The sequence below is a fragment of the Malaclemys terrapin genome, chromosome 15, assembly GCF_027887155.1.
Source record: "Malaclemys terrapin pileata isolate rMalTer1 chromosome 15, rMalTer1.hap1, whole genome shotgun sequence".
NCBI lineage: Eukaryota > Metazoa > Chordata > Testudines > Emydidae > Malaclemys > Malaclemys terrapin.
Genome location: NC_071519.1, coordinates 17,456,586 through 17,479,332, shown reverse-complemented (window position 1 = coordinate 17,479,332; position 22,747 = coordinate 17,456,586). Strand labels below are relative to the sequence as shown.

At 49.3% G+C, this 22,747-nt stretch overlaps 1 protein-coding gene across 2 annotated transcripts in view; it reads left to right on the top strand.

The window, feature by feature from the left end:
• Window positions 1–22,218, top strand: part of SLC37A2 (solute carrier family 37 member 2) — a 58,399-nt gene extending 36,181 nt beyond the window's left edge. The window contains exons 8-19 of one of the 2 annotated variants that reach the window (XM_054005782.1): window positions 55–92; window positions 2,352–2,507; window positions 7,622–7,712; window positions 8,315–8,377; window positions 9,069–9,154; window positions 12,295–12,343; window positions 13,812–13,885; window positions 16,230–16,308; window positions 17,334–17,431; window positions 19,011–19,075; window positions 19,564–19,617; window positions 21,884–22,218. In XM_054005782.1, coding sequence (XP_053861757.1) covers window positions 55–92; window positions 2,352–2,507; window positions 7,622–7,712; window positions 8,315–8,377; window positions 9,069–9,154; window positions 12,295–12,343; window positions 13,812–13,885; window positions 16,230–16,308; window positions 17,334–17,431; window positions 19,011–19,075; window positions 19,564–19,609 — 845 coding nt within the window. In that variant the 3' untranslated portion in view covers window positions 19,610–19,617; window positions 21,884–22,218. The remainder of the gene's footprint in view (window positions 1–54; window positions 93–2,351; window positions 2,508–7,621; window positions 7,713–8,314; window positions 8,378–9,068; window positions 9,155–12,294; window positions 12,344–13,811; window positions 13,886–16,229; window positions 16,309–17,333; window positions 17,432–19,010; window positions 19,076–19,563; window positions 19,618–21,883) is intronic. The other variant, XM_054005783.1, reaches the window with a different exon arrangement.
• Window positions 22,219–22,747: the final 529 nt, after the last annotated feature.

The following is a 22,747-nucleotide window of genomic DNA, read 5'->3' as shown; positions in this document are numbered from 1 at the left end:
TGTGTGTGTGTGTGTGTGTGTGGCAGTCACGTGGAATCTCTCTCTCTCTTTCAGATCCTGAAGACGTTGATTGTAACCCACCTCTACACCATGTAAGTTAACTTCCTTTCCAAGCTCTCTGAGGAATCCAGGGCTAGGCGGTGTTTCCTCTTCCCCTCTCAGCAAGGACAGTGCCATTTCCAGGGAACACGGTTCCAAACCCCAGCTTCCAGAAGGTTTCCCATTTCCTTGGTGTGGGGCTAGCAATTCACTCTGCTGTGGGACAGCAAAAGCTCTGATGTGCAGCCATGGGAATGGCACAAGTTAACCAGAGATGCAGAATTGCTCAAGGAGGGTGTTCCTGATGCTTTGGCTGTTGAAATCTGGCTCGTGTGCTGTTGTGTAGCTCACTGGTTGGAATCTATAAATAACCTGTAACAACATATTTCCCCAGGACACCTGTATGGAGCTGCATTGTAAAGTTCTTGGCATGTCCCCTGTTTAGATGCCTCGATGGAGGCACATTGATCCCATGACACAAGTGGGGCTCTGAGCTTTCCTACTTTCATTAGCCATGTGGTCTCCCTCGCTAAGAGCACTTTGCAGGGCTAGAGACACATCACTTAGCGAAGGTGCCAAGCTGTTCTGCGTGAGTGGTGCTGACCGGGCAGCTCTTCGGCAGAACCTAAGAAGGGCTGCTGACAGCTGCTTGACATTATTATTATTATTATTATTTTTTATTATTATTATTTTATGAACTTTTTTCTAAAATGAAACTTAATGGAAAAGTTTGTTCGTTTGTTTAAATCCACCTTCTCCCTCCTCCCAGCCTCATGCAGCCTTGATAGAAACTGAATCTTTCCGTTTCCCCCCTTTTCTCTTCCTCCCCCCCCTCCCCCGAACAAATAGAAAAGCTGGGGTGGGGGGAGGGAAGGAGAGGAAAAATGGAGTTTTGTACTGTTGGCAAGTTTTCCTCTTGAAACTCGGACGCAGCCTGATGTGTCCAGCACTCAGGCAGTGGGATTAGCAGCACCGGCCGCAGGCAGGTGTAACTGTCAATGCACAACTCATTCCTGACCTGAATACTCCCACGTTTGCAGTACCAAGGTGTACTGAGTAAACCAGTGCACCTTGGTTCATGTTTTAGCCATGGCCTGCTACACTTCTGCTCTATTAGGGCTAGTCTACCCAGAGAAATGTACTGGTATAATGACACTGCTTTATTCAGTACAACTTCCTGTGTGGACATTCTTATTGCACTGTGGCAATAGAATTATACCAGTATAGTTCTGCTGGTAAACGTCCCCATGTAGACAAGCCCTTAGTCCTGTCAATCTCTTAAACCCAGAGCCAGGTTACATAAGAACGGCCGTACTGGGTCAGACCAAAGGTCCATCTAGCCCAGTATCCTGTCTACCGACAGTGGCCAATGCCAGGTGCCCCAGAGGAAGTGAACCTAACCGGTAATGATCAAGTGATCTCTCTCCTGCCATCCATCTCCACCCTCTGACAGACAGAGACCAGGGACACCATTCCTTACCCGTCCTGGCTAATAGCCATTAATGGACTTAACCTCCATGAATTTAAGTCAGCGTGGAGTCCTTGGCACAGCCTTAGCTTGGCATTGGGACCTTGCCCTGCCTGGGGCAGTGTTGGCAGGGGCAGCCCATGTGAGCTGGTTGGAGTCAGGCAGGGCTACCACCCTCCTTTCTGGGAAAACTGAAAATCACTGTTCCGTCTTCTGGGGACCTTGGGCTGCCTGAGCAGCGAGGACTCTGCCTCCACGACCCTGAGCAGAGAACTTCGGAGGATGGGCTCTGCTGACATCACCCCACGAGAACTGATGAGGGGGTGGCAGCAGTGAGAGCCCCTGTTCTGGTGGTGATGGCAGGGCCCCCCCACCCCCACCCCGCCCAGCAGTGGCTTTCACTGTTAACAAATCCATTGAGACGAATGGCAAAGCTCATTTGTCAGCTATTGTTTCAGGCTGTCTGCAAACTCCGGCAGGTGTCACTGCCTTGGTTCAGCTTGGAAACATGACCCAAGTGTCTGCAGCCATAAGGGCTAGAAGCAGTTTTTGGTGTGTGTTTGTGGTTTTTTGTTTCTTTTTAAATGACAACTGAGGTTTGTGATCCCAGGAGTGAGGGCCCTACACGGGGGCCTATAATGCCTGTCCCTGAAACAGCAGGCTTGTTACACAGTTGTGTGGCTATGCAATACTTCATCCCATTATACTGATGGGCCTGAGCATGAGAATAAGTTGTACCTGCAACCAAGGGGAGGGCTGGGCTCGACAGGTGTGCCAGGCCAGGGTATGGACACACTCTGCTCCAGCTGCCTGAGTGTAAACTGCTGGGCTAATCTGGTTTCAGACGGAATCGGAAGAATCGGAGGAGAAAGACCCTGAAGTGACGCTCTCCACTGATGATGGGAGCTGTAGCCGAGAGAACACTGATTCTTCAGAGTATCCCAAAGAACCAGCCGAGCAGCCAGAAGCCATCAGCTTCTTAGGAGCCCTCCGGATACCTGTGAGTAGAAGAACCAGGCAGCTAGTGGGTCCAGAGTATTCTGAGCAGGGGGCTAATGTCCTGTGGGATTTGGGATGCCACCTACTGTACACCGGCACCGACTTAGGTGAAGTCCAAGGTGTGTAGCTGAACATGAGAATGGCCGTATTGGGGGAGGGATTGGCCTGCTAAACCCAGGGTTGTGAGTTCAATCCTTGAGGGGGCCACTTAGGGATCTGGGGCAAAAATCAGTACTTGGTCCTGCTAGTGAAGGCAGGGGGCTGGACTCGATGACCTTTCAGGGTCCCTTCCAGTTCTGTGAGATAGGATATCTCCATATATTAAATCTAGCCCAGTATCCTGACTTCCCACAGTGGCAAGTGTCAGCGGGGAATGAACAGAACAGGGCAATTTTATCTAGTGATCCATCCCCTGTCCTTCAGTCCCAGCTTTTAGCAGTCAGAGGTTTAGATCACCCAGAGCATGGTTAATGACCATTGATGGACCTGTCCTCCATGAACTTATCTACTTCTTTTTTGAACCCCATTATAGTTTTGACCTTCACAACATCCCCTGGCAACAAGTTTCACAGGGTGACTGTGCGTTGTGTGAAGAAATACTTCCTGTTTTTTGTTTTAAACCTGCTGCCTATTAATTTCATTGGGTGACCCTGGTTCTAGTGTTTATGTGAAGGGGTAAATAACTCTTTTTCTCCACACCAGTCAAGAATTTGTAGATCTGTTTCATATCCCCCCTTAGTTGTCTCTTTTCCAAGCTGAACAGTCCCAGTCTTATTAATCTCTCCCCATATGGAAGCTGTTCCATACCCCCAGTTGTTTTTGTTGCCCTGCTCTGTACCTTTTCCAATTCTAATGTATCCTTTTTGAGATGGGGTGACCAGAACTGCATGCAGTATTCAAGGTATGGACATAGTGTAGATTTATATAGTGGCATTATGATATTTTCTGTTTTATTATCTATCCCTGTCCTAATGGTTCCTAACACTAGCTTTTTTTGACTGCCGCTGCACATTCTGCAGATGTTTTCAGAGAACTATCCACGACTCCAAGATCTCTTTCTTGCGTGGTAATAGCTAATAGACTCCATCATTTTGTATGGATAGTTGGGATTATGTCTTCCATTGTGTGTTACTCTGCATTTATCAACGTAGAATTTCATCTGCCATTTTTTTTGCCTAGTCACCCAGTTTTGTGAGCTCCCTTTGTAGCTCTTCCCAGTCTGATTTTGACTTAACTATCTTGAGTAATTTTGTATCATCTGCAAACTTTGCCACCTCACTCTTTACCCCATTTCTAGATCATTTATGAATATGTTGAACAGCACAGGTCCCAGTACAGATCCTTGTGGGGGCCTGCTATTGCCTTTCTCCACTGTGAAAACTGACCATTTATTCCTACCCTTTCTTTCCTGTCTTTCTAACAGTTACTGATCCATGAGAGGGACCTTCCCTCTTATCCCATGACTGCTTACTTTGCTTATGAGCCTTTGGTGAGGGACCTTGTCGAAGGCTTTCTGGACGTCCAAGTACACTATATCCCCTGGATCACTCTTGTCCATGTGTGCGTTTGACCCCCTCAAAGAATTCTAATAGATTGGTGAGGCATGAATTCACTTTACAAAGGCCATGTTGACTCTTTCCCAACAAAGCGTGTTCATCTGTGTCTCTGATCATTCTGTTCTTTAGTGTCGTTTAAACCAATTTGCCTGGTAGTGAAGTTAGGCTTACTGGCCTGTAATTGCCAGGGTCACCTCTAGAGCCTTTTTTAAAAATTGGTGTCACATTAGCTATCCTCTAGTCATCTGGTACAGAGGCTGATTTAAGCAATAGGTTACATATCACAGTTAGTAGTTCTGCAGTTTCATATACGAGTTCCTTTAGAACTCTGGGATGAATACCATCTGGTCCTGGTGACTTATTACTGTTTAATTTAACAATTTGTTCCAAAACCTCCTCCCCTGACCCTTCGGTCAGAGACAGCTCCTCAGATTTGTCACCTTAAAGGAATGGCTCAGGTCTGGGAATCTCCCTCGTCATCTGCAGTGAAGACCAGTGCAAAGAATTCATGTAGCATCTCTCCAACAAACATGCTGTGTTAAGGCCTTTAGCATCTCGATCGTCCAGTGACCCCCACTGACTTTTGGCAGGCTTCCTGCTTCTAATGTTGTTAGTTGTTTTTTTTTTTTTGTTTTTTTTTTGTTTTTGTGTCTTGCTAGTTGTTCTTCAGGTTCTTTTGTGGCCTGCCTACTTGTACGTTTATACTTGACTTGCCTGAGAGCAAGTCTACACTGCAAAATTAAGTCAACCTAAGGTATGTCATTGTACAGCCACCCAAGTAACTAAATTGCTTTTGCACGTCCATGCTACTCTCCTTGTGTCGGCGGTGTGCGCTCTCACCAGGAGTATTTGCACCGATTTAACTGTTAGTGTGGGGCATTGTGGGATGGTAACTGAAAGGCTGCACCAGTCAATGTAAACAACACAGTGTCTATACTGGCATTGCGTCAACCTAACTACATTGACCTCAGCACTCCGCCTCTCCCCAAGGTGGAGTTCTTAAATCGGTGCAGTGGACGAGTTACACTGGTGGGAGCTACATTTTAGTGTAGACGCTTAGAGTTCGATCAATGTAAGCTGCCTTACATAGAACTCTGTAGTGTAGACCAGGCCTGAGCTTATGCTCCTTTCTATTTTCCCGAGTAGGGTTTGACTTCCAATTTTTAAAGGGTGTCTTTTGGCCTCCAACCACCTCTTACTATTTTGTTTAGTTTGGGGTATGCATTTAATTTGTGCCTCTGTTATGGTGTTTATAAAAGTTTCCATGCAGCTTGCAGATAGTTCACTCTTGTCACTGTTCCTTTTAATTTCTGTTTAATTAGCTTCCTCGTTTTTCTGTAGTTCCCCATTTTTGAAGTTAAGTGCTACTGCAGTGGGATGTCTGTTCAAACCATGTGGTCCTCTGAACCTGTCGGCTTTGGCCCAGCTCTTAGTTTAAAAAAATCCTCTACAAACTTTTTAACGTTCCATGCCAGCAATCTGGTTCCCATTTCGTTTAGATGGAGCTCATTCTTCCTGTATAGGCTCCTCCTTTCCTACAAGCTTCCCCAGTTCCTAATAAATCTAAGTCCCTCCTCCGAACACCATCATCTCATCCATACTCTGAGACCCTGCAGTTCTGCCTGTCTAACTGGCCCTGTGTGAGGAATTATGCTACCATGGAGGTCCTGGACTTTAATCTCTTATCTAGTTTGGTTTCCAGGACGTCTCTCCTACCTTTCCCTATGTTACTGGTACCCACATGTACCACAACCACCGTCTCCTTCCCAGCCCTGTACATACATCTGTCTAGATGTCTCGAGAGGTCTGCAACCTTCACACCCAGCAGGCAATTCACCAAGCGGTTCTCCTGGTCATCACAAACCCAGCTAGCAATATTTCTAATGATCGAATCCCCCAGTACTATTACCTGGCTCTTCCAGGTAATTGGTGTCCCCTCCCCTGGAGGGGTATCCTGTGCGAAAGGATACCATGACATCATCTGGAAGGATTGAGGAGATGCTTACTAGCAAAAGGCAAGGACTAGCTTTTGTCTTTCAGCCAATGACCAGAGCAGACACAGGCAAAACACTGGCCTGTCAGACTCTGACAAGACGGGAGCCCCTGCCTCCTAGCGGGGGAGGAGTTAACCTTGGGGACCCAGTGACTGACCGGATTACAGAGCAGGATGCCCAGCACCCTCTGCACAATGGGCCTGAGTCTCTGGTCCTTAAGAGCAGCCCTGGCTGTCCACGGCCCCAGTGGGAGGGGCTAGCCCCGAGGGTGTGCACCACTCCCTCCCATCCCCTCAAACCAGGGTTCTCCTAGCTGCCTGGTGGGCCCTGCCACCGCTTGCTACCAGGCCTCCCCAGAGGGGCCTTGGTGCCTTCCCTGACCCATCTGTGTTCCATGTGGCCTCCATTACTGCAGTAACTGAGCGCCTCACAATCTCCAGTGTATCTTCTCAACCCCCTGTGAGGCAGGGTAGTGCCACTGTCCCCATTGTACAGAGGGGAAAGGGAGGCATGGAGACACCGCTAGGGTTGCCAGCTTCAGTTGGATGTATTCCTGGAGGTTTCATCACATGACATTAATCATTAATTAATGATTAATCTCTGATCCTTGGAGACTCCAGGACAATCCTGGAGGGTTGGCAACCGGAGACACAGCCCAGCAGCAGAGAAAAATCAATTATCGTTGTGCTTATAAAAAAAAAATGTATTTCAATTCAATACATTTATATTTTTTAAAATAAACCTATTGAAAATTAAATTTTGAAATTGGCATCTTATACTAAGGCCTAAAAATGGTACAATCTGTTAAAATTTCAATTTCAATCAAATTCAAGCAGGCCATGTTCATTGCTGAATTTCTAAAGGAAGTCAAAGCACTGACTTGGGGGAAGTCCCTGGCGAAGCACCTGGAAGCAGAGTTTGTTGACGTGCTAAACCAAATTTTGACGGCAGTAGCCTCTTCTGCACGTGCAGCGAGAATACGTTCCTTTCTTCACTTCAGTGTATTCAACAAGCTCAGTTCCATGACTTTTTCCTTCAAAGTTGAGAAACCAGTTTGGGAGTTGAAAAAGCAGGAAAGCTTGTTTTCCTCCTCCAGTCTATGAATAAAAGTGAGGTGTGAGTGGAGGAGGCCTACTGTTCAAAAATTCAGCAGGACAATGCTCCGCTGCTCTTCTTGATGTTTGTTTTAAGGAAGGTGACTAGTGTGCAGTGGGTGTGCCTGGTGCGTCCGAGAAATCCAAATGGTGGGCCGTTTCCCTGGGAGCTTGTAACTCCTTGTCTGATGGTGCTTCGGATAACATTCCCTCAGTGTCTGCAGTGTTCCCTATCCGCCATATGCTTCCCGAACACCTAGAACTCTGCAGATACTGTGGTGAAGCTGTTTAATTGTCCAAGGTAATGAGTGAGTTTAAGATGATCATTAGCACCACTGATGCACCCGACATATAGGATTGGGATGAAAGCAAACTGGGAGAGAGAAGAGGATGGAAGGGGGAGGATAGGGGTCCCCTCTGTGCCTTGGGGTTTTCTGACACTGACCCTTCTCCCCTCCGTCTCCTCCCCAGGGTGTGGTGGAGTTCTCCTTATGCCTGCTGTTTGCAAAGCTGGTCAGTTACACTTTCCTCTACTGGCTGCCTCTCTACATTGTGAATGTTGGTGAGTCACAGGAAGCTACTAATGCCCATTTAACCACTTCACCGGGTCCGCCCTGGATGGAGGGTTCTCATTCTCCTGCCAGGAGTGCACAGGCGTCCCGCAGAGAATCTTGCTCATTTGCTCCTAGGAGCAAGAAAGTGTTCTCTGCTTCCTCGTAAGTGTTCAGTCTCCTGGGAAAACCTGTCTGTGCTTCAGGAGTGTGTGGGGACCTCAGCTGAGGGACACAGACGTACACCACAATGGCAGCTCAGCTCTTGTGGCCAGCTGTTCTCAGTGACGCCCATCATGGTGCTGGGCAGGTCTGTGGGGTTTAGATGCAAATGTTGCTCCAAATTGAGCAAGTGACAGTGCGTCCTGTGCCTGCGTCTAGGGTGCAAGGTCTGGCCAATGGGCTCCTAGTGAACAAGGTGTCTTCCTGGCCATCCACAAGAGCTACTTCTGGCTCCCAGGAGATCCATACCCAGCACCAGTGGATGCCTGTCTCTCAGCCCCAAGAGCTCCGGCTCCTGATGGCAGGAGAATAACCACACAGCCAGAGCTCAGGCTTGCTCTGAACTTCTGACAAGTGAATGTCTCTGTTGATGTCTCTCATTTCATTGCAGCTCACTTCGGCGCTAAGGAGGCTGGGGACCTGTCCACGCTCTTTGATGTTGGCGGCATCCTAGGTCTGGCATTCTTCATTCTTGCTTGCTGTGTTGCCGTTGTGGACAGGGAGGGATGATGACTTGTGGCTAAAGGAGAGAGGAGTTGTGTTCCTGGCGGGACCTTGGCCAGTTCAGTTATACCTACACTGTCAAATGTGTGTCCTGATTTGGATGCCTATCTTGAGATGAGGCGTGACTGCCAGAGGTGTTCAGCACCCACCACTCCCATTGCTAGCTGGAGTCGAGGGTGCTCAGTGCCTCTGACCACGAGTGTCCCAAGTTGGCCGTATGCGATGCGTAGGGCTCCCTGTCCTCTCCCTGGGCTTTATCTGAAAAATGGGAGTAACGTTTGCCCTTCTCACCGGGGCAGGGGGCTGTAAGGATTGACTCCTGTTTGTAAAGCATGTTAAGAGCCGTGGATGGCGTGTGCTAATAGAAGTACCAATTATTTGCACGTATTTTTATTATTGTGCTCACTGATTGACTTGTCGTGACAGCTCTTTAGAATCCAGGCCCTTGCTGCATATGTCTGTTTTCCAGCTCACTGAGTGAGTCTCCTGGAATTCTCTCCTCTGCCTGGGGTCTAACCGGTGACCAGACAGTAACATCTGTCTGCAGGGCCCCAAGCACCTTCCTGAAATCGTGTGGGAAGGCAGCAGTGGGACAAACTCCTGCTCTGACAGAATACAAAGTATGCGACTTTCTCATGCAGGAGGCATTCTGGCTGGTCTCATATCGGACTACACTGGCGGCAGGGCCACCACGTGCTGTGTGATGCTGATAGTGGCTGCTCCTATGGTGTGTATTGTGATGGAAAATGTTTGCTTGTCCTTGGTCATGAGGGTTTGACGTGAGCCTCTTCCCTCTGCTCCTCCCCACGTGCGCCCCTTTGAGTCGTATGCACTTTCCTGCAACGAGTGGCCAGATGGAACCTTGTGCAGGGAAGTCTGGAACCTGGGGCGGGATCAGCGTGAGTCACAGCTTTCATGTCTAGCTCTTGTTCCTGGAGGAGGATATTCACGCTGGAGCTTTTCCTAGACTGTAAGGGGCTCCAGCATCCTCCACAGCTGGGCACAGGAGGCCATGTGAGAGGCTTTCCTCCACCCCCTGCACTCAGCTCACTGCCCCCTCCTGGACCTCTGCAGTGAGGGTGCCACCTCCACCTCCCTTGGGAGTCTACTCCACTATCCAGCTACTTCTTCCTAAACTTTTACTCCATAGCCTGATACCAAGTGTGCTTGGTCTGCACCCTAGAGACTAAATAGCTTCTTGGTTCTGCCCTGTACTAGCTCTTGTAATGTTCTCCAGTAAGAGACAGGAGCTGTAGAGCAATTCTCTCAGGACTGCTGCTCCTCTGCCTAGTCAATGTGGGTCTGAAACAGAAAAGCTGTACTCCACTATTGTTGTTCAAAACTCCTAATGTGTCATTCCAAGTGAGGCTGGAATCAATCACTGAATAGGGACCCATCTACTCCCTTTAGCTGGGGTAGAAAGGCACCTTCAGGGTCTTGGTTTCTCCAAGAGGAATGGAGGGTGGGAGCAAAAATGAATGAATCCGGGAATAGCCATCCCTTTTGTTCTAAGGCGCTGGAGTTCTCTGCAGCACAGAGGAGCTCTTGGTGCAGCTGTGAATCAGTGAGGTGCGGATGGCAGTCCTGCTGCTATGGAAATCTGGCAGGAGGCTGGCATCTGACTGCTCCCTGCTGGAGCTCCTCCTCTGTTCGAATGCATGGTGGCTCAGGCAGGGAAAATGGGGCACCCTCCTGGCTACTTTGCACAGCACCCAGTAACAGCCAGAAGGCTGGTTTTAAACTCTGGCTGCTCATCCAGGCGTCCAGGACTGTCAGACCCAGCTGCACAGTGCTGGGAAGATGGGCCTGTTGGCAGGTATTGTCTGGGCTGGTGGCAGGTTATGGTACCTCTGGGTCACCAGATCAAAGCAGCCAATGTTGATAGTTGCTGAAAATAATCCAACCCCCCATCACAATGGATAGAGCCCTGCAAATCTATGGATATCCACAGGCTATGTTTGCAGATCAGATGCAGATACTAATTATGTATCTGCGCAGGGCTCTAACAACGGGACTCCTTCTGCCAGCCCAGAAGTGCCCTGTGGGTTCTGGAGTAAAAGAGGAGTTAAAGTTAAAATGTTTGTGGCTTTTCTCCCCATGGGTAATATTACCCCCCACGTCTGTGCTGAACTCCACTTCAGTTTGACTTCACCATTCACCCCTAAAAGAGGCTCATTGGACCAAGTTGCAATGTGAACGCACTCTGACTCTTAGCTGCAATTCTCTTCCCAGCCCAAATGCCTCTGATGCCGCAGTCTATCATTAGTGCAAAGCTGCAACAGTGCGTCCATGTCTAGGAGGTCAGAATGCAGGCTCTGAGGTCCTGGTCCTTATGCCATGCTAGAGCAGTGATAGCACCACAGAGACACATTATTTTGTATTGCTGGATTTCACCTTCTTCCAGACTCAGGATTCACATGGCCCACCAAATGAAACTGAATCTCAAAGACAGCTATGTTTGGCTAGCTGTCCAGTTACCAGCTGCTGGTATTTTATCTGGCAGTCGAACCACAGAGCTGAAGGCCAAATGAGAGATTCTGGCTCTGTTATTCCCCTTCAGTCCGGCCCTCCCATAAATACTTGCCAACATCTGCTCTGGCTGACTTACTCACGTCGCACTTTCTAGAAAGACTAAACATTTTTCAAACCAAGAAATAATTGAGTGCAAGCAGTAAAACTTAACCTCCTGTTAAAAGCACATCACTGAGTGACCAGCAGGTGTCTCTAGAACACTTCCCATAACCCTTGGCTTCAGATGTGATTGGCTGGGATGAACACTGGCAGGATTGACACTGACTCATGCTCTGGGGACATGTGGCAATGTCCCCCGTCCCCGTCCCCCCCCCTCAGCAAGCAAGGATGGAAGTAACACTCTCCTTAACATGCCATAATGGGCCTCTTTTCCCACACTCAACTCCTAAAGAGATCTCCATTCAGGATAATGGCTCTTAACCAATCTAATGCTGCCTTGGAACTAACCGTGCCCTCTGATCATTGAATGACCCACCCGCTCATACCTGGGTATGTCTAATTGGCTCTCCTCACCCTCTCTGCTTCACTCTTGTCTGGGAGAAGGGACGAGAGACAGGTACAGAATCAATACTGCTGCGTCCTCCACCCTGACGCATCTGGTTCCAGGAGTTAAGCATGAGAACTTAACTGCTGGAGTGCAGGTTAGGTTTACCCAAGAGCCTTCTTGAGCCGAGGCCAAATTCTGTGAGCATTTCCTTTTGCGCTGAGAGGGAGCCGTGCACATGTGCATGTACTGCCCCCAAAATCCCCCAGCCACAAACTAGGCCTAAATGAAGGATCTCAGTGTGTATTTAGGCAGCTAAGTGGACTGACATTCAAAGGGAATGAGCACCCCAACTTCTGGCTTCAGCGGGAACTGCAGTACGTACTCGGTCCCTCAGAGAATGGATTTAGCACCTGACATTAGGCCCCCAAGCTAGACAGTGGTGGCCTCTCCTTTGCCTGAAAGGATCCAGATGTGGACTCGGGGTCTTGCACACCACTGCAAGCTAAAATGGGTTAGCTGGGAAAGGGGACAGAACCAGAATCCAGGCAGGACTAGCTCACTGCACCTTGCAACTCGTCTGGGACCCAGGGACGCTCTGCTTGATCTCAAGAGGAAGGCGAGTTCCTTCTTGAATGGGGGGGGGCGGGCAGGACTTGTGACAAATCACTGTCTGTGGTCCGGGATTGTCCATGTAGGGTTTCCATAGAAATAACCCTGATTCTTGTTATAGCTGCAGCTAGGCCGTGGCACTCCACCCAGCTGAGGTCTATGGAGGAGAGCAGAAATTAGCTAAGGGGTTTGGTAATTCTAACCTGCTGGCATAATCAGTTTCTCCTCTTTGCTTCCAGCTATTCCTGTACAATCACGTTGGCCAGAATGGAATAGGCAGTTCAGTAGGTAAGTAGAACTCCAGGCTCTTTGGAACAAACCAGTGAGTTTGTTCACAAGTTTCTGAGTTTCTAGATGTGCCTCTCTGGAGGCAAATAAACCCTCTAGACTCGTTCTCCCATCTCCTCCAGAATTATCTGCCCTAGGGAAATCTTAACTGGTAGACCATGGACTGTAGTTATGTACACTGGGAGATGATGTCTGATGCTAGAGGGCTCTTTAATCTAGCATCCAAAGGCAGAAGTCACTTCCAGCCATTGTACCTTAAGTTGGTGAAGTTCAAACTGGAATAAGATGGCTTTTTTACCAGGGAGATTGGTTGACCATTGGAAGAATTCATCTAGAGATGTGGTGGAATCTCCATCACCTGGACATCTTCTTTTAAATCAGATCATGGCCCCAACAGTTATTGGGCTCAATGCAGGAATTGCTGGGTGAAATTCAGTGGGCTGTAGGAAATTGGACTCAGTGATCACAGCGCGCCCCTCTGGCCTTAGCAGCAAAGAGTCCTGTGGCACCTTATAGACTAACAGACGTATAGGAGCATGAGCTTTCGTGGGTGAATACCCACTTCTTCGGATGCATGGCATGCCTCTGGCCTTACAATCACAACTAGTCACTGGTGCCACACGGTTGCTATTGCTGTTATTTTATAAAGCTCCCCTTTCCACCCCCCGCCAACACCCCATTTCTGCCTTCAAAACCTGTTTGCATCAAGGTCCCTAGCAAACCTTCCTTTGATCCAGGCTGTTCTGGGCTGAACCTCACTCACTGTCACCCTTGTCAAAGCGCCAAACTATGGCTGAGAGCTGCAGAATAAAGTGATGCTGTCACAGCCCAGAATGTTCTCTTCCCATCAGCACTCAGCCTTCCCCAAGCCTCGGCTTATTCTTCTGTCCCCACTGTAGTCCCGTTCCAGGCCTTAGAATAGCAAGGGGGAGCGGAGATGCAGTGGACCCCAACTAGTCTTATTTCATCTCCTTGCCCTCTCCCCAGGACTCAAGCTCCAATCACTTATCAGCTAAGTGGCTGAAATGGAGGTCACATCATCACTGAAGTCATGTTTGTAAGAGTTTGTTCCTGCCTGCAGGCACTAGGGAAGCAGAGGAGGGAAGACGTGACATTCTGAAAGGGAAGAGTAAATGTGTAATGCAGAACCCGTCCTGCAGTGACCTCCAGAATAGTGTGTTGGAGATGGAGAGGGGACTCTTAACCTAACAGGGCCTTCCTGGGCTGCCTGTAACTCCAAATGGCTCTTGCTTCCAATTCCCTTGCTCCCATGGTGACCCCATTGTCCTGCTATGAACTCAGTGGCAGAACTGAGAGTTCATAGACGTTAGAAGCACACGGTAGATCCTGCCAGTACAGCGCTGTTCCCTACAGTAGAGTGTAGCAAATCTCTGACTGGATTGCTGTAGGATCTTGGCATACAGCAGGGCCAGCTGTGCTGTAGTATTGATACTCTTTCTCTTTGCAGCTATGCTAATTATATGTGGTGCCCTGGTGAATGGGCCTTATGCTCTCATTACGACAGCGGTTTCAGCTGACTTGGTAAGAATTACACTGTTGTTTTTTTCTTAGGGCAGGTCTACACTCAAAACACTGCAGCACTTTAGTGAAGACGCTACCTATGCTGATGGGAGCAGCCCTCCCATCAGGTGTGGCTACTCCACCCCTGACAGGCGGTAGCTGTGTCGGCGGGAGCAGCCCTCCCGTCAACGTAGCACTGTCTACACCAGGGGTTAGGTTGGTTTAACTGCATCGCACAGGGGGGTGGATTTCTCACACCCCTATGCAATGTAGTTACGCGGACTTAATTTCCTAGTGTAGACCTGGCCCCTCTCGTCTCACTTGAGCCTTTTTCTTATTTTTTGCCTGGCTCAAAGTTTGAGGCTTTCCATTCCAACTGCAGCTTTTTGTGCACTTCCCTCCACACAAAGGCTGTTCTGTCTCTTCTGAGCTTCGCCGTAGAGGGTTGTTACTGGTGGGTCACGTGCAAATACCTGCATCTTGGGCCTCTCATTAGTGCAAATCCCTCCTCCCCTCCCTGGGCTAGGATTGCACACAGCACAAGTGCAGGAAAATCTTCTCCTCAAGTGTAAAGCTGACACCTGGGTTGAGCCCTCCTGGCGGCAGGGGGACAAGGGCTGGGACGCTGCATTAGAAACGTGGAGGGATTTAAGTGACGTGGTACGGAGAGAGTGCTCAGACATCTCCGAGGCAGTTCAGAAAGATTTGTGGTTTTACGCAATCCGCTGGCTGTAAGAGTCCCTGAGGTAAATTCTCCAGAGCAGCCAAGCATAAGAAGGTGTTTGCTAGTATCTGGTTTCAAAAGATTTAGTCCAGTCCAAGTGTTCCTCAGTTGTGCAAGGATATTTTCTGTTGCTGCTGCTTTTAAGACTAGAACGTCGTCTTCCCTGTTCTGGCACACGCTTGGGCTGACGCTCTTCAGATCAAATGTAAGCTGATAAACAGCTCTATGGTCTGACAGCACAGAGTCCCATTCCTTGCCGGGGCCCCACTGTCAGCAACTGCCCAAAAGTTCCTCTAACAAACTGGAAGGCCTTCTGAGGGACAGGGGAAGCTGTCTACATGCTGCTCGCTTTCTCCTCTAAATGACCTTCTCCTTAGGAGCTTCCCATTAAGATTCTAATAGAGCGGGGAGGTAGCACCACTATACTTGAGGTGTTTTTACAGCCTGCAGTTGGGCTTGCATCAAGCTAACTTCCATGTACTTCAGTGGGAGCAAAGTGGAGCCAGCACAATACGCTTTTGAAAATTCCATCCTTAATTCATAGGGAAGTAACTTCGGGTTGTTTTTTAAAGGTAACACTTTCAGCTTGTTCAAATTGAAGATATTTCTACCTGCTTTCGTAACTGGCTTAAAGATAGGATTTTGGGGGTGGGGGGAAAGGAAAAGAAGGGACTTAAAATCTAACTCCGGTTGAATTTCAGTGATATTTGGGCACCTGGCTCTGAAACCTCTTTGAAATCCCTAGCCTTAAAAACTTTACAACTGCGGAGTTAGTAAAATCAGGTGGGATTAAAATCACTGGATTTTTAGCTCTCGCAGGAAGGGTCTGTTTTATGTTTGTGCAGTGCCTAGTACAATGGAACCTTGCACCCGATTGGGGTCATTGGGCACTACAGCAATGGAAGTCCTCAGTTATGATCCTATTATCCATTCGTCAATCTTACTATCAACTCAGGCAAACTACGGAGGTGCCACCCCCACCCCTCCTCCTCCAAAGATTCAATACAAATGTAGCTGAAACACTGTAAGTAACAGCAGAGAATCTGACCCAGTCTGGCCCTTGTGTTGGGCAGCCAGATGCAGTAAATCTGCAAAGAGGCCAGCAAAAAATCAATTTTCCCTCCCAACCTTCAGCCTTCAAAAATCCCTCCGCTCCAACCAGCACAAGCCAGGACTCCAGAGAGGCCAAAACAGTTTCTCCTTCAGGCAGAGCAAAGTACTTCAGCCATTGTGAGCTCTAGTGCTGCTCGCCTGCCTTTGGAAGGTGGCTGTAGGAGGCAACATGAAATGTGCAGAAAATCAGACGATTGGAATGCTGCCCCCTCTTGGTACATGGAAGGGGAGCAAGTTCCCAAAGATGTCGCTTACTGGTCTAAGAATCTCCCTCCCCAGGGCAAGTATTCAAGAAAGGGGTTTCCCCTCTTCAGGAAACTGTCTCCCTAGAGGGTGTGTTCCTAAATCTGCCTGTCACCGAAGAAACCTCTCTGGCATTTTGATACCAGCATTCCTCGCTGGAAGCTGGAGACAGGTCCTGGACTAACCCAGTAACCAGAATGAGTCAGGGTTCAGGATGCACTGAATGGATCACAAATTGTACCCCTCATCTTTACTCCAGTATTTTTTACTTCCCCTCCCGCACAGGGAACTCACGAGTGTCTCAAAGGAAATGCAAAAGCCCTGTCCACTGTTACAGCCATAATTGATGGGACTGGATCTATAGGTGAGTAGGGTTGGCTGTACTAACCAAGGGGGGCAAATTGTTCCAAGAACTCCATACAATATCTGGAGAACCTAATTCAACCCCCAGCTCTCCTGCCCCCAGTAGGGTCTATGTTCCTCTTGCCCCCAGGGTCCAGCACCCTTTGCCCTAAGAGAACACAGGCTGCCGGTGAGCTGGGAATGGTCCAGAGCCAACCTGCTTTACTCAAGAGAAGGGAAAGGGAGAGAGACTCTTTACTTCCCTCTGCAGGGATGGTGATTGGGTCCCGTAAGCTTCCGCCAGCCATTCTCGGGCAGGCAAAGAGACGGGAAGGGAGGGGATAAGACCCAGGGGAACAGTTGGATTCCCGCGGCCCAGGGGGTGGGAGCTAATGGTGCAGGTGCTGCAAGGAGCTTTTCAAACTGCCAAGTAGAATCAAACTCCACTGCTCAGAGGCCCCGGTGATTAAATGGTCCCCAGCGCCCGATAAATAACCCTGCTGTGGGACTGAGCTAGGCAGTGAGGCACGCCCAGGCTGGGGCAGGAGGAAAGCTACTGCCGGCAGCTCCAGCTCTGCCTGTGGCTAGAGCCAGGGGAGTCCAGGCACACTCGCTTCCGGAGCAGGGCTGGGAGGCTAGTGCTAGCCATGTGTGGAGACTGCTCGGAGGGGAGACCTGGGGCAAGCTCTTCCGCTCTCTTCTGGCCCTTGGGAAGTGGGAGCTGGATCTGCAGGCCCAGCCACAGCATCCAGCGAGTCTGGCCAGTGCCTGATAGCAGGGGCAGTGGGAGAACACAAGGGGGCATTGCTGACCAGCAGCGGCTGCCAAGATGGGGGTGGGAGCAAGGTGAGAAACTGGCAGGGGAGGAGATGGCTGAGAGCCGGCAGAGGAGCTGGAGCCTGCAGGCTTCAAGCACTCCAGCACATGTACCAGAACTGACATGGGGGCTGGGCATGGGTTTGTTGCCCTGCATATGCCAGTGGCCAAACGCTGGCTGCCCGGGATGGTTCATGGCCGCTAGTGATCTGCTTTGTTTGTCCTTTGCAGGTGCTGCTCTGGGCCCCCTGCTGGCAGGGCTGATCTCTCCCACTGGCTGGAACAATGTCTTCTACATGCTAATAACAGCGGACATCTTGGCCTGCCTGGTGGGTTTCTCTTGAGCCTGCGGTGGCTTCTTGATGCAGATTAGGGGATTGGTGTGCAGCTGGGCCAGGGGTTGTGTCTGATTTCACAAGCTAAGTGTCTGGCCTGGCCTGCATTTGGATGGGTAGCCGCTAAGGAAAGGCCAGGAGCTGTAGCACTTAGTGCTGGGGCCTGAGTATTTGGTGCTCTTCTCTCTGAGGCAGCAATGAATTCGTGTCCCAGCATCCTGAGGGGGTAACGTCGTGTTTGACGGACAGCACCCAAAGCCCTTGGCATGCTTGTCAAGAGCAGAGGGAGGAACTCCGGTGCTGTGACCAAATGCCAGTGGGGTTAATTGCATTTGTCTCCCAGTGTTACTCCTGGAGTGTCAGCTGGATACAGGACTCTTCATTTCCTGCCCTTAAACGCTGCCGTGCACATGTCAAACAGCAACCGGTTCCATTTCAGAGCGGGGAGCATTTCCATAGCTTAGAACACGCTCAAGATAACAGGCAAAAGCGCTCTGTAAATAAGACTGTTGCCTGCATGGTGAAAGTGGGGGGGCTCTGTATAAAGCCAGGCACAATGAACAGCCTCTTCCGTCTAGTGCTGCTTTTATGCACAGCCATTGTGAAGTGGTTCCTAGATTTGTTACACAGCCTCGGCTCTGAACCGCTTTGCTCTTCCTAATTCCTTTGCGCTGCACTGGGGCATCGAAAAAAAATCTGCACTCTTTTCTTCCCCCTTCTTCTCTGACAGCCAATGCTGCTGTTAACTGGCCAGGGGTCGCTGAAAGGGGCAAAGTGGGCAGGGCGCTGGACTGAAAGTGGGGATATCTGGGTTCTATTCCTGGCTCTATCACTGACCTGTGCACAGCACCTAGCACCACCATGGGGCCCCAGTCTGGGTTGGAATCTGTGCCCTTGCAGTATTCCTCCTCCCCACCCCCGACGACACCACTGCTCTGCCTTTTCGCTGGCTTCCCACTTCCATAAGGAGGTAACTCTGCTGGAAGTGAGCCTGGCTCACTGTGACTTGCATCTGCACCTTTCCATGTCATTGCTGGACATCCTGCTCTTCATCCGGAGCTTTTCCACTCCTGTTTTGTCAGCTTTGTGATTGCAGGTGTGCGTGTTTTGCTTTGCAGGAACACGCTAGAAAACAAGACTTGGCAGGAATAGTCATGGAGATGGCAAATGATGTCAATGTTTCAGAGCATTTGCAGAAAGCAAAGCCTGTATTTAACCAAGTGTTGTCCTTGGAAACCTGAGGTTAGGAATATGCTCATCCAGTCAGGGGTTAGATATAGACCCTGTGACTCCTTTTTCCCATCAGAATTTTGACTCTTGAATACTCATAATGAAAATGCTCTCAATTGACAAACAAAGAATTATTCCCTGGATCTGTGGTGAATAAATAATACATTTATAGACAATACATGGCCTGACGAACTAAATTCAGACTAAATCATTCATCCAGTTGTTTGCCTACTTCTCATTCACTCCAGGGACAGGGAAGGTGGGGGGACTGTATCTTCAATACTTTCCCAGAGGCTAGAATCATAAGTCCGATATTCATCTTGAGTGTCTTTTTCCCTTCCAGTTCCTTTCCCGGGTGGTGTATAAAGAGATTCGAGGATGGTGTGGCTGCTACACAAGAAAAAGAGGGTATGTGCTTCTAAAATCCCAAGTTTGTCGTGTATTCCTATGACTGTTCTCAGATCTCCTGTAACACTGGCAGAGAAGCCCCCACTTCCAGCGGTGTGTCCTGACCTGGCAAAATATGCAGGTATGGTACATGCTGAGTGCACATAGGAGTTTTAGATATAAAGTAGGTGCCCTTGAAAAGGGAAACATACTGTACTTGGGTAATTTATCTCTACTGCTGCATTCCCTGCATTTAGAATGGGAAGCACCCCAAACGCTGCTATAAATGTTTTGTCTTTGTCCAGTCTTTGATGGAACCCCCTGTACAATGAATGCCTCCCCACCCCCTATCCTATCCCCCAAGCATGCCCAAAGGGACACCTAGAGCCTGGGCCACAGAAGAACCCAGGGAGCGTTATGACTATTCTAATGACCCAAGAGTTCTACCTCCAGCCCTGCAAAACCCTATTAATGTGTTCTAAATGAATTGTCCTTGTGTGTCTTCTTAGCTCTTCTGTGGCACTAACACATGCAGTAGTGTTGGATGGGAAATAGTTTGTATTGTGAGTATCTCTGGTATTTTGCTGCTGCAGCTAATTCCATCTGCGATTTATCCTGATTTTTCTTGCTTGGCATTTGTGGGGTAAACCTGAAGGTGTCTGTTCCGTGGCTAACTAAAGAAGAGCAGAGACCCAAGGCACAGTAGTCATACAACAACAGACTTCTAAGGGAACAGCTTCCAAAGATGGGATCCAATATGTCCATCTCCAATGCCTGACTGGGACCGCGGCACGTGCTGTGCTCTGGGTCATATTGCAGAGTAGTGGGGCTAACTGACCAGAATACTGTCTTGAAATGTCCAAATGCACACTGATCTGGACACCAAATTTTTAGTCCTAGAGTATAAGGCCAGAAAGGACCATCCGATCATCTTGTCTGACCACCAACTAGTGTGTTAAACTAACAAACTACAAGTGGCAAAGTACATAGCCCCACTGCTCCTGTAACTTTGCCAGTGAATCTGATGATAAAAATATAAATGTAATGATGTACCAATCAAAGTAATTTCCAAGCCTGTGTAAAATGAAGGTAATCATGTGTCTGAATCAGTATTGTCATAAAAATACTCTTGTCCTGGAGTCAAAACAAATTGACGAGATTGTAGACTGCATTTCTCAGAGGCCATCTTTGCTTTTGAACTGACAATCCCAGGGTAGCTCGTGGTGGTGTAGGGCTGCGCTTTGCCAAGGTGTGTTCCTGCCGTGCTCTCAGGAGCCTAGTACACTATATCTTGATTATGTTTACAGGTAAACAGCTTTTTTGGTAGCCATGTTCTGGGCCCCTGTGTTACGGTAAGTCTGGCCCAAGTCTCCTCCTCAGCCCTCGTGCAGGGTAATAAGACTCCTGCTTTCATGTCTCGGCTACCTTCTCACAAAGGGCCCAGTTCTAGCTTCTCCAACCTGCACGAGCTCCCTTTGGAGTGATGGGAGTGACGTGTGCCCATCTGCCGGCAGAAATGGGCCCCAGGGAGAATGTGCTGTGAGCGGCTCTGGCTTTGGGAATGTGCCACTCTGCGCTTGCTGGGTCCACCAAAGGGTGGCAAACCTGCTTCCTTTATGTTGGTCAGTCAGGGTGATGCTTCAGGCTCTGTTTAGAGCCCTTTGGTCCAGTCTGATCCCTTGGGAAGGGAATATGGTGGGCTCAGCCAGCTAATGGCAGCTGGACCTCAATTTATATCTGGCTGGTTCTGCCTTCTTGAGAGAGTCTCCTCACTAGCAGCCTGGAAAAGTAGGGCTATAGCCAGGGTGCCTCTTGCTGCATTTTATGAGACAAGGTTCCCTTTCTTTGGGGCTTGTGAGGCTGGGAGAACTGGGCCAGAAAGCTGTGGGTTCAAGTCTCTGCAGTGTCATTCTGGCTCATCCTCAGGGACGTGGGCATTGCAACACCTAACTTTTAGGTACCTAGAAACCCCTGGAACAAAAACCGGATCCACAAAGCCTGAGTTAGGTGCTAGTTTCCCTATGCAATGAATGGGGTGGGGGGAGGCGCCTAAGAATGGGACCAACAAAAGCCAGCCTCTCCTCCTCTGGATCTGGCCCGCCAGTAACCTCCCGTCCGCCAGCCTTTGGTGGCTGGGCTAGGAAGTGGGAACAGTCAGTTCTGTCCCCAAATTCCCTCTCAGCAGAAGGTTCTAATGTCTAAAACTGAGGCCCATGTGGTCACTGAGGGCTGCCTCGCTGTCTGCATAGTCACTGCAGTGCTGATGTCTCCCTATGTTGGGACCCCCAGCCTCTGGAAGGTGCTGCAGCCACCTCAGCCCCTGGGTGGTCCTTGCGTGTCCCTCTTGGGTTGTTTCTTAGACTCTCACCATTGAGAATCAAATTAACAGCTGTGAGCTGCTCTCTGGGACACGCACTATGCTCTTGCGTTAGCAGGAACCAAAATGGGGGTGGTATCTCTGCTGCCTTCTCACCTGCTTGCTCCTGTTTCTCCTTCGGCTCTTTCCCTTGCACCAGGACTCCGTGGCTCTAAAACTCGGCAGGTGAGGTGAGCTGGGTGAGGGCCATGCAAAGGGGCAGGATGTAAGTCCTAGTGACTTGGCTTTGGATTCTGGCACACTGCAGTTCTTGAACAATCTCCACCGGAGCAAAGTTCCATCTATCCCTGACTGGATCTGAGCACCTGGGAAGCGGTGGCTATTAAGGCTTAAAAGTGCTTTGGAAGCGTATTGAATGTAATTAAACCCATGAAAATAAACTGTTCCTTGGCAGGTGCCTGCCTGGCCACCCTCCGTGGGCTGTGCTCTAATCGTGGTTCTTGTTCTCGCAGATTTAAAGAATTTTGACCTGACTCCCTGTGACCAGAGGCAGCGGAGTGCAACAGTGACGGGCTTTGCTGGCAGACCCCACCTTTTGATGCTCTCAGTTTAAAGTGGGAGGCATTATGGAGGCAAAATGAACTGGGAAGATGAGTAGTTCTCTAAAACCCAGCCACCACGGACTCTAATCATTGGCAGCAGCTTTATCCAGGGCGATGGAGCAGAGAAGATGGTGTATTCTGGCCCATGACTGTTTTGTGAGGCATAACTGGGGCCTCTGTCTCTTACCCACTGCCTCTGCTCCTCTTCCATTATTCCTTTTATTATTAAAATGGTGCTAAACCTGTGTTGTAGTGGAGCTCCTCTTTGTCCTGGGAGTGGAGGGAAATGTTCCCAAGGCCGCTGGGCCCCAGGAGCTGCAGAGACTGGCTTCCTTCTGTGCGATGTGCTAGAGCTTCTGGCCCTTGCCTTGTCGAGATCAGCAGTTCTGTCTCAGCACCAGCTGGTTCTCAAACGAACAACAATCCTCCGGTTTGAGCCCTACTTCTGGCTTTTCAGACGCCTCTATCGTCATTCGTTTGCAACTGAGCTGAAAACTTGCCAGTTCCTGTGGCTGGATTCTTTCTCATTCTGGACAGTTTATCCATTTATTAGTACCTACTGTGTTAGCGATTAGCTATCAAACAGGTATTGCGAGCAAGAATTTTGTTTTTGGGAACAAGACAAAGGGTTGTGTCAATGCTCTTGGCTCTCTGAGGTCATAATACAGAGTAGTGCTAGACACTAGAACGCTGCCATTTGCACTGAAAAAAAGACTCGTTTAGTTTAGTCCAGGAATCCCGCTTCTAGATTTTTCTGATAAACACAAACTCAGT